At 47.8% G+C, this 12,024-nt stretch overlaps 1 protein-coding gene across 1 annotated transcript in view; it reads left to right on the top strand.

The window, feature by feature from the left end:
* The first annotated feature begins 4,114 nt into the window (after positions 1-4,114).
* LOC144103435 (uncharacterized) overlaps positions 4,115-12,024 on the top strand; it is a 76,785-nt gene continuing 68,875 nt past the window's right edge. The window contains exons 1-3 of the mRNA XM_077636153.1: positions 4,115-5,049; positions 5,293-5,532; positions 5,936-6,203. Coding sequence (XP_077492279.1) covers positions 4,132-5,049; positions 5,293-5,532; positions 5,936-6,203 — 1,426 coding nt within the window. The 5' untranslated portion in view covers positions 4,115-4,131. The remainder of the gene's footprint in view (positions 5,050-5,292; positions 5,533-5,935; positions 6,204-12,024) is intronic.

Below are 12,024 nucleotides of genomic sequence, written 5' to 3'. Positions count from 1 at the left end.
GGGCGATGTGTATTGGGCAATAATATTTGTATTTCTATTTTTACTTGCATTACTTGCATCGACAGCAATCTAATTCGAGCCCGTAGAGGTACAAATTATGACACTGAAGCTCCTCTTCGATTGTGTGACGTGATAGTGTTTGTGGTTATATTGTTCTTCTTATTGCATTAGTATGCTTTCGTAATTGCACACGCTCTTCAGCACGCATACATAGGCATACTGGGCCACTTTACTTGCCGCGAGTCACACCAGGTCTCCTTTAACAGAACCGCAGGAAAGAGTCTCAAAGGCCTATGTGTAGCGTGTCTGACTCGCAACGCAAGGGTCGTGGGTTCGAACGCAAGAAATTACCTTAATTTTGTTTCCAACGTAAACTAATTTCCATCCTTATATGTCCGAACAATATTTAAGACATGGCATAACTTGAAAGTCGCAATTTAACTCACGTTGCAACAATTTTCATTCTCTAGCTCAACGAATGACGTCAGAAATCTCTTGACTAATTTCAAATTAGGGGGACAGCGGGCACGGCTTTTTCCCCGTATATTTGTCTTAACAATCCCTCACTGACATTGAAAGGTTTTTGCAGTGCGCATCAATTTCATTAGGACGACAGTGATAGGTGTCTAATTTTGTGCGTAATACAGGCATGCGCAATCCAGATCAGTTCACAACAGAAAGTAAGGAAAATTTATCATCCCCGCAGGATAAGGCTTGGAGAAAAGGCGCGTTGCGTTAGGAGGCGATGCGAGTGCATATCTAGGTGAAGCACACGCCCTGTACACACACCATGGAGATATGAATTAGGGGGAGTGCCTCGGTTTACATCTCCAACCATTACGGGTAGCGGCCACTACTCCATTGTGTTTTGTAAGCAGTGCGGTGTTGCGCTGCTAAAACGAAAATACTTATTTTAGTCTGTCTGGATCGAGAGACCGTTTAATACAGAGCGGGAGTATATATATTAATTCAGGGAGAAATTTGCAAGCTTCACTGCCATGTAACACAAGCAGAAGGGCACGTTGTTCGTGGACATAATAAAACGCTTCTAGCATCAAGGCACACATCATGCAAGATAGAGACAGCAAGGGCGCTTACTCAAAACTGTTAATTTAATGAGGTAAAAGCGATATAAATATATACCCTTCCGAGACCTTTCGGCACGTCCACGCGTAGAAAACAACAAAAATACGAAACCAAAGGGCCTTACAATAGCAGCCATGAAAAAATTTCTTAGCCTGATTGAGATATACTTATGTGCCGCTGAAGGGGTGTCCATCCCCAGTTTTGATACGAAAGGCTTCCAGAGTTTCACTACCTGTTTGTTGTCTGTCTCTGCGCAGAATCCGCTGTATCTGGGCACTGGTATTGCTATGGCAGAAAAAGCTTATCTTTATCTTAAATAGGCTATTTTGAAAAAATGTTTGCCCCCCTCTCTGAAACAACTGCTATATGCAGTTCCTTTAGGAAAAAGGAAAGGTATATTTCCAGGTAACGCACACACTTGTCGAAATAAGTTCACATTTACGTTAAAGGAAGGTCGCGAAAACCGCACACTCCACACAGCAGAACGGGAAAAAATTCGCCTGTGGTTGAACTCGGCCGAACCTGGTTAGTTGGCTGCACCGTCACCATACAACGCATCTTAGGATATCAGTGGGTGTCGCATGATAGAGCTACCACTGCACGCCATGCAAGAAGAAATTCTCCGGAAACGTACTTCGCTACCCGCTAAATTGGGATATCTGTATTTACACGCTCATCATTAAATTATTCAAGTACGCTTCAGTACATGCCTCGAAGATACGTTTCCTTGACACCTGTGCATTCAAAGAACGCTCCTTCATTCACTACCAAGAGACGAACAGTTTTTGCAGACTGCAAGCGTCCCCCAGTTTCTTTTCGTTTTTTTATAAAATCAGGCCGCTTCAATGTCATATTTGTGACGCAAAACGACCTCAAAAGTTTGTACGCGAGAATAGGAGTTTTCTCGTCAAAACTAGATACATACGACGCCAGACTGCCGCCCTAGCGTACGAATAAACGAAGAATAGAAACCGAAAACACTGAAGCCTTCTCCTACCTACCGACTTCCTCTCTATCCAAATTGAAACTTGCGTCCACGCGACAGTGTAACAGCGAAACGGCACACACGCAAGAAGAACAGTGATTGCGAGAAACTAATTAGCGGAACGTACATGGCGAGAAAAGCATCATGACTTCAGGACGTGTAATTATTTGCGCGCAAGACCGAACATTAATCTTATATTGGTGTGTAGGCAGCAGAGTCGAGTACCAGACCATACTAAAAAACTGAAGAGGAAGAAGCATCAGATATTCGCTGCACAAATTTCTTTCCAGAGAGGAAGCCTTCACTTGGAGACAATTACAGACAGGTTCGTACCCATGCGTAAACATACAAAACAAAATGCAGCCTACGGTGTACGCGGACAAATGTCCCTAGTGTGACGAAAAACCCACACTACGTCACATCACATGGGGCTGTCAAAACATAGACGTGGTCTCAAAATTCAAAACCCGTGTGCGGAGAATTGGGCGACTCGGCTTTCTAGCGACCACTGTGAAGACCAACATTGTTTTTTACAGCCAGCCCGAAGGGCGACAGGGGCCAGCGCAACCGTGGACTGAGGGCAACAGACCATTGATTACAAAAATCAGGGACACATTGCTTACCTAAAGTGCGTTGAGGCGAAAGACAGCGAGATGTTGAAGCTTGTGGCGCTGATGTGTGGCTAAGATGTTTATTAAAAACTACAGAGCGTTCAGCGGCAACGTCTCAGTCGGCGGTCAGGAGGCGTCTGGCAACGTCTGCCTGATGAGCGCTCTTCTGTAACTGTAGTGGCGCCACTCCATGACATCACATGCTCATCATCCACACGGCTTTATCGTTTTCTTTGCGGTGCCATCAGACTTATGTTGATTGATAGCGACTGCCAGAAACTGCTTCCACAATTGTAGTTGCTTAGGTGCCTTATCTCGGTGACGTCATCGGTTTGATTTGCAGCTATAGTGTGACAGTTTTCAGTGAACATCCCCGCTATCGAGTCATGAGCCTACAATGTCCTCAGCTTTAGAAGTGGACGAAATCGACAGGGAGGACTTCTGGGGATACAACCAATAGAGAACATCTCTGAAGATGTTCCAAAGCCGCAGAAAGAAGCACTAGAAATTTTCCTCCTCCTCCTCCTCTTCCTCGTCGCCCTTGTACTTTGGTGGTAAGAAAAAGAGTGCACAACTGTCTCGTATCGCATCACGGCTAACTCTTATATTTTAGACTGAAACCTCAACTTCACGATCGAACAATCCGGCCCATCGCTAAAGCCCCTTATCTAGAATAAAAATATTTAGAAATAAATATATCTTGATGCGACTTTATTTCGAACTCACGCATTGCGAAAAATACCCGCCGTGGTGGCCCAGTGTTTAGGGCGCTTGGCTACTGATTCGGAGTACCTGGGTGAGAACAAGACCGCGGTGGCCCCGTTTCGATGGAGGCGAAACGCTAACCTCCCGTGTGCTGTTCGGTGCGATTACCCATTGAAGATATCCAGGTGGTCGAAATTACTCAGGAGACCTCTCTACTACAAAAAATTTTTCTTCCTTTCTTCTCTTCGCCCCTCCTTTATCCCTTCCCATGAGGCGCGGGTCAGGTGTCCGCGCATATGTGAGACAGACACTGCGCCATTTCCGACTACAAAGAAATGCTCAGCGCGCACAGATCACCTTTGCTGGCCACAGCTTGAAAGCAACATGCTGAAGCTACTTTTTTCAGCGTGATATTTATTAGAATGATACAATGTTTTATGCACATGACCTATCTTCAGACAAAGAAAATGCTGCAAATCAACAGACCTAAGCAACGAAGCGAAAAAATTAATACAATGCACATAGCTAAGACATGATAATACGACACATGTCGGCAACTGTGGTATACTGATAGCGCATGTTTTAAACTGCATTTTCATGTATCGCTTATCAGCCACGCAAGCAGTCGTCGGCAGATCACATGTTCATCGGCCTATAAAAAGGCACTGTCTCAATAAACGTTTGTTCAGTTCCAGCCTGGCGTCCGTCTGATACACAACAGTTGGCGACGAGGCAGCGACAGCGATGGCCGTCGGCAGGATCGGCGAGTATCGTCTCGGCACGAACGCGTCATGGGACGAATACGTCGAGCGCCTGGAAATGTTCTGCGAAGCGAACCAGATAACGAAAGAAGAGCAGAAAAGAGCAGTCCTGTTGAGCAGCTGCGGCGAAGAAGTGTACGGGCTCATCGTAACTTTGGTGAAGCCAGAAAGACCGACAGCAGCAACCTACGAAGAAATCAAGACTGCCGTTCGCAAGCACCTGCATCCAAAGCCTTCGGAGCTGTATGCAAGGTTTTTGTTCTACAGGCGAAACCAGGCTGCCGAGGAATCGGTTGCGGACTACGTCACGGCGCTTCGGAAGCTAGCCGAAGACTGCGGTTTTGGCAGCGCCCAACTCCCGTTGGACGTCATGATGCGGGATCGTTTCGTATGCGGACTCCGGAACGAAGGGGTTCAACAGCGACTTCTCGCAGAACACAGCCTTACGTTTAAGGTTGCGTATGACTTGGCCACAACTGCAGAAGCAACCGCTAAGCAACAGCGAGACATACGCAAACACGGTCGATACGAGACGGACTGCCAGGAAATGGTACAAGCAACCCGTGCGAAGCAAGACACCCCAGCGGAGGGGTCCAGCTGTTACCGGTGCAACGGTAAGCACGCTCCACATTTGTGCCGTTTTAGAAAGGCGACATGCTTCAACTGCAAAAGGGTTGGACATATAGCTAAGGCTTGTCGGTCGAAAGACGACAGTAGAACTGCTCGGAAGACAGCGTATGAGCAAAAGAAGAAAGGAGATAAGAGCAAGGGCGTGTACGAAATGAGTGCGTTGTTTTCCCTGTGCGAAGTGAATGAGCAAGAACAGAAGTTCTTGGTTCAAGTAACGATTGAAGGGCAAGAAGTTCCGATGGAGGTTGATTCTGGCGCATCGTGCTCAATTGTGAGTGAAGATACGTTCAGGGTTGTTGAAAGGAATCACGGTAAAATACCACTGCAAGATTCTGGAACAACTATCGTAACCCGGTCAAAGGAGGCGTTACCCGTGCTGGGTCAAGCAAGTGTCTTGGTGGAATTCAAAGGCAGGAAGGCAAAGCTACCTTTGCTCGTAGTACAGAAGCAAGGCAACAGCCTGATTGGGAGAAACTGGTTTAACCCGTTAGGTATTGGCTTGCGGGGTATACAGCAAGTAAACGTGGAGGACGTGCCTTCGCGATTTCCCGAGGTGTTTCGCAGAGACCTTCCTGGCTTCAACGGACCGCCAGTTCACATCGAACTGAAAGATGACGCCCAACCGGTGTTCCTCAAAAGTCGACCAGTTCCATTGGCCCTCAAGGACGACGTGGCCAACGAAGTGGACCGCTTGGTGCAACAAGGTGTATGGGAGCCCGTCAGCTACTCCAACTGGGCAACACCACTGGTAGTGGTAAGAAAAAAAGAGAACTTTACGTCTTTGCGGCGACTATCGCAGTACCGTAAACAAAGCTATTAAGAGCAGTGGATACCCCTTGCCCACTACAGCTGAAATGCTCACAGCTCTAAGTTCAAGCAAGTTTTTTACCAAGTTGGATCTAGCCCAAGCTTATCAGCAGCTTACGCTAGACGACGAGACGGCTGAGGTGCTCACAGTTAACACGATAAAGGGACTGTACAAGGTTAAGCGGCTGCCGTTTGGCATTTCGGTCGCACCTTGGGTTTTTCAACGAGTCATCGACACGCTGTTAGCGGGCGTTCCCGGAGTGAAAGCTTATCTGGATGACATATTAATTTCTGGATGTAACGCCGAAGAGCACGCCGAGAGATTAGAGACTGTGCTATCGCGTCTGCAGAAGGCACAGCTACGAGTAAACAAGGACAAGTGTGAATTTAACCAGACGAGCATCGAATTCTTGGGACACAGGATTGATGACTCAGGAGTACATCCCAGCCGAAGCAAGACGGACGCCATCCAGCAAGCGCCTGCGCCCGCAAGCAAAAAGGAGCTGCAAGCCTTTTTGGGATTGCTGAATTTCTACAGCAGTTTCCTCAAGGGCAGGACGGAAGCGGCCGAACCGCTTTATCGACTGCTAGACCGTGACCACGAATGGAAGTGGACAGGTGAGCATCAGCGGGCTTTTGAGAGACTGAAAAATTTACTCAGCTCAGACGCCGTACTTGTGCCCTACGATTGCAAGCGTCCTTTAATTTTGTGCTGCGACGCATCGCCTGTGGGGGTGGGGGCAGTGCTAGCCCATCGTGCGGATGATGGGAAGGAGCAGCCCATAGCTTATGCTTCTCGCACTCTTGGCGTCAGTGAACGCAACTATGCTCAGATTGATAGAGAGGGTTTGGCTGTGGTCTTTGGCGTAAAAAAGTTCCACCAGTACCTAGCTGGGCGAGAATTTACAGTGATAACAGACCACAAGCCGTTACTCGGCCTGTTTAACACGGACAAGCGAGTGCCCGAAGTTGTGTCGCCCAGAATGCTGCGTTGGATTTTACTGTTGTCTGCGTATAACTACCACCTTGAGTACAGACGAGGCCAAGACAACTCCAACGCCGATGCACTCAGTCGTCTACCAGCCCCGAGAGACGAGGACGAGCCAAGACCGCCTGGGGACGTGCTCTTGTTGGAAGCGGTCGACTGCGCACCGCTGCAAGCGGCGGACATTGCTGCGCTGATCAAAAAGGACTCGGTTCTATCCCGGGTAAAGGAATGGCTACTCAGTGGCTGGCCGTCAACACAAGTGGACAGCAAGTTTGCGCCTTATGAGGTGAGACGGTCGGAGTTGTCATTGCATCGTGATTGCATACTGTGGGGGAATCTCGTCATAATTCCAACCGCAGCAAGAGAGAATGTGCTGCAACTCCTGCATGCAAATCATCCAGGGATGAGTGCCATGAAAGCATCAGCTAGAGGGCTCATGTGGTGGCCGAAGATGGACCACGAAATTGAGGAGTTTGTTCGGCACTGTCATCCGTGCCAGATTAACCGGCAAAGTGATGCCAAGGCTCCAGTGCATTTTTGGATCAAGCCAGATCAGCCTTGGAGTCGACTGCACATTGATTTCGCTGGCCCAGTCAAAGGAGACGTTTTCTTAGTCGTGGTAGACGCGTACAGCAATTGGGCTGAAGTCGAAATCATGCCATCCATGAAAGCTACGGCTGTCGTCAACAGCTTAAGGAAGATGTTTGCGACACATGGTGTACCGGACGTTATCGTTTCAGATAACGGCACAGCTTTCAATAGCACAGAGTTGCAAATGTTTTTGAAGTGTAATGGCGTGCGTGCAATTTTCACTGCACCTTATCATCCAGCCAGCAATGGTAGGGCGGAGAGGATGGTAAGAGAAGTTAAAGAAGCATTGAAGAAGCAGCAGGAAGGTTCGACACAGTGCAAGATTTCCCGGTTTCTGTTTAAGCAACACACGACGCCACATTCGGTCACGGGAAAATCGCCAGCAGAGTTAATGTTCGGACGAAGACTGAGGTCAGCGTTAGACAGACTCCATCCGGACCGGCAACACGCGCCTGAGTTACAACGACCGGAGACTAAGAGGTTTCGTGTCGGTGACGCGGTCTACGCTAAAAGCTTTTGCCCAGGTCCAAGGTGGAAGGCTGCCAGTGTTGTGGCAGTCAGAGGTCCGGTGTCGTACGTGGTACAGCTAAACAACGGCGAGCGTCATCACAGGCACCGCAACCAGTTGAGGAGCGCCTGGACGCGGCTCGTAGTTGACCCAGTCACAAGTGAGGACTACCACGTCAGGCTTCCTCCTACAGCCAGGCAGCCACAGCCGCTGTCTGCTAGCCCAGAAGCAACCCCTGGGGCGAGTCCAGGCCAAGCCGCCCAAGTACCGGTCGAGCCGCGAAGATCAACGCGTGTTCGACGGCCTGTCCTGCGTTATGGCATTAATGGCTAGCTAGTCCGTTTTGGATTGTGAAAATCTTAGGAGAAAGGAGTGTGGTATACTGATAGCGCATGTTTTAAACTGCATTTTCATGTATCGCTTATCAGCCACGCAAGCAGTCGTCGGCAGATCACATGTTCATCGGCCTATAAAAAAGGACTGTCTCAATAAACGTTTGTTCAGTTCCAGCCTGGCGTCCATCTGATACACAACAGCAACAAAGTCGCAAAGAAATGAAAATGAACAGGACCACCCTGAGAGTGCTACAGCATTATGCTATAGATGTAGCCGATAGAGTCACGTATTAAGTTTACTGCAACAGAATTTTTAGCGCTATGAATTGGACTTTGTCAGCTATGAACTTGCATCTGCAACGCGAACTTAAGCTAGATCAGACTTTAACCTTAGTTTAGTGTAGTCTCCAGATGTGCTGACGACCCAGCAAAGAATGACCTTTATCCAATCAAGCTAAACACATTCATTCGCACGACTACTTATTTTAACTACATTAAAACAATACAATTTTTTGTTCATCCCAGGCAAAAGCGCGATCAACAGAATTGCCAGCTTTTTCTACTCCAACTTTATCCCTTCAATTACGCGTGGTTCAGATGTCCGCAGATATGTGAGACAGATACTGCTCTATTTCCTTTCCCAAAAAACCAAATTATTACAGAAAGGCCAGCAGACAGGTGCGTAGTCGCCGTGTTGTTGCATTTTAAGGCGAAATCCTAACGCGCCCCATTACAAGCGTGCGTTAGTGTGTGTACACGCTGATGGTAAACCCCAGCGATGGCAAGAAACAAATATATGTGTATTGGCTCAGCTAATTCCTGCCATACAAAGCGAAAGCTCTCGGTGTTCATTGTGTTCATTGGAGTTGGCGTCGACAACGTTCTGACCGCAGATAATTTTGAGTAAAAGGGCGCATGACTGGCTTTCTGGTTCAGTGGAATGTAATTATAATTGCTTTTTGGGGAAAGGAAATGGCGCAGTATCTGTCACATATATCGGCGGACACCTGAACGCGCCGTAAGGAAAGATATAAGGAAGAGCGAAAAAAGAAAAGAAGAGGTGGCATAGTGGAGGGCTTCGGAATAAATTCGACCTGCTGGGGATCTTTAACATCACCCGCCACGGTGGCTCAGTGGGTAGGGCGCTCGGCTACTCATCCCTAGTTCTCGTGTTCGAACCCTACTTGGGCTACTGCGTTTTTACAGAAGCAATACGCTAAGGCGCCCGTGTGCTTTGCGATGTCAATGAACGTTAAAGATCCCCAGATGGTCGAAAATATTCCGGAGCCCTCCACTACGCCACCTGTTCTTTTTTCTTCCATTCCCTCGTTTATCCCTTCTCTAACGGCGCGGTTAATGTGTCCAACGAATATGAACCAATCATTTATTTCAACTTGTGGTTGGCGAGAAAAAAGCAGCAAATGAGACGCCCCTTGACGGGCCTCACTGTCAGCTGTAGGCACAAGGCGGAAACAAGCCCCAAATAAAACGAAGAATACAAAAGAATATTGAACACGAATGACAGTAACCATCAAACAACCATGAAATAAAACAAGGAGTACTTCAGAATATAGAACAGGAATGACAGTAACAGGCGTATAGCTCAATTATCAACATTATTAATACAAGAATTTTCACAGTTTCAACAGAGTGATAAATGAGATGGTATGAAAACATCTGAAATCACTGAAGGATAGACTCGCGAGTAAAGTTCTTTCGGAGTGTGAATTTAGAAGTAGTGTTTAGTTGGTCACAGGATGTGTTATTCAAGAACTTTGGTACGATATAGTTTAACATGAAATGCCCGTAACTAGGTCCTGCACTTCGGTAGTACAAATGTATACTGTGCTCTGGTGTCGTATGATGAGTGGCGACAAATAAGTTCAACAATATTAGAAATAAAGGAATCACCTCTTCTTATTAGCGCTTTATAAAAGCATGCAAACCTGTAATCAAACATCCTGTTGACCGATACAATATTATATTGCCAGTAAATATGCCTAGTCGGTGAATCATACGATCCGTTCACAATCGCACGAACCATTTGCTTTTGTAAGGTTTGCAGTTTTAAGATGTTAGATAGCGTTGTATTGCCCCAGATAAGGTGGCAGTAGCTAAGGTGGGAGTAAAAAAAATGCATAATATAAGGTGATCTTAGTTTTGACAGGTAGAATATGCCTATTTCGAGAAATGATTCCGATGATTCTCGAAAGCGTTACAGTAAGATTATTAGCATTGACATCCCACGTCATCGTGCTGCTGAATGTTACGCAGATTGATATGAAGGTATCTACATACTTTATGACAGTGCCACTGAGGTATAAGGAAGTGCGATGAAGTACGTGTTTTCTTTTAGGCAAGAATAGTATCGTTTCGTGTTTGCTTTGTTTATCTTTAATGAGTTCACAAATGACGATGTGGCAAGTGATGAGAGCGCGCGGTTCGCTGTATCTGATAGGCATTGTATATCTTTAGAGGAGAATTACAGGCTGGCGCCGTCTGCATAGGTGATCTATTTTGCATGCGTGCTGATTTTGGGGATATAACATATATTTATTAAAAAAGAGTGACCCCAAGATGCTACTCTGAGGTACGCTATTTGAAATCCTTAATGTTTCTGAAGAGGAATGATTAATACAGATATGATTTAATTAATCTAACAAAGATATGATTTAGTTAGTCTAAGAGCATGCCTCTGTATGCCGTAGTGGTCCAGTTTTGAGAAAGGAATATCGTGATTTAGGCAGTCGAAGGCTTTGCTAAAATCAACAAAAATGCCAAGAGTTAGAAGCTGCTCCTCAAAATTTTTTAATAATTATTGTTCGAATTCAGGTAGCAGCATCCCACCGCTGCCACCAGTTTTTGGGGTTCAGGTAGCGTGACTGGGCCGGAGAAGAGACGAGGACGATCTGTGGAAGAAAACTTGGAAAACTTTATACAAGGACTATTTATATTGCCACCTAGTGTTGCCAGGTGGCGCAAGCTGTCCGCGAAGACGATGAGGTTGCGATCGTGCTATCGCGGATCGGCCGCCATTACCGTCTCCTCTTGCCGACTCCAGCTGTTGAAGCGTCTCTCCGTGAGAACTCCGTGACAATTTGGTGGAGCCTGCTGGGTACGAGTATCCCATGCAAGAAACCCCTCCAGGGAGCCGTGCCGCCAGCCCTGCGCCGATTGACACCCCGGTACACCGCTTCAGCCGGAGGCTGCAGGGACTTTCACCGGAGCTTGGACCACTCGCGACAGTCATGATACCAGCCACCGGTATTCTCACGCAAGCTGCCGGTGCTACACCTGCCCACTATACCTTGCAGACCCCGCGGGTTCCCAAGGCCTTCCACGGGGACCTTTTCGAAGACGTGGAGAACTGGTTCCTTCACTTCGAGCGTGTGGCTGCTTACAACCAGTGGGACGACGCCGCGAAACTAAGAAACGTCTACTTTAGCCTAGAGGATGGCGCCCGCACGTGGTTTGAGAACCGTGAGGAAGTTCTAACTTCCTGGCGAGAGTTTCGCCGTCGCCTGCTGGAGGCCTACACCAGCGCGGATCGCCGCGAAAGAGCGGAGCGGGCAATCCAGTCCCGCGTCCAGCTACCGAACGAAAGCGTACAAATGTACGTCGAGGACATGACGCGGCTCTTCAGGAGAGCTGATCCTGCCATGCCTGAAGAGAAGAAACTTCGGCACTTAATGAGAGGCGTCAAAGAGCAGCTGTTCGCAGGCCTCGTGCGCAGCCCACCATCTACAGTTGCTGCATTTCTTTCGGAAGCCACAACGATGGAGAAGGTCCTGCAACAGCGTTGCGCCAGTTACGACCGGCCCGTGCATGCTGCTGCAGTCACATCATCGTTTGCCACCATCGGACAGCATCCTGATGATTTGCGGGAACTTATTCGCACAATCGTGCGTGAGGAGCTTCACAAATTTTGTAGCCCGTCGCAGCCTGCGCTCGGTTCCATCTCCGCTCTTGTACGAGAGGAGGTGCAACAGGCGTTCCGGGGCCCTGCTCCTGCGGTCG

The sequence above is a fragment of the Amblyomma americanum genome, chromosome 9 (assembly GCF_052857255.1).
Source record: "Amblyomma americanum isolate KBUSLIRL-KWMA chromosome 9, ASM5285725v1, whole genome shotgun sequence".
Lineage (NCBI taxonomy): Eukaryota > Metazoa > Arthropoda > Arachnida > Ixodida > Ixodidae > Amblyomma > Amblyomma americanum.
Note: the sequence above shows the minus strand (reverse complement) of the source record. Positions and strands in the feature narration are given on the sequence as shown.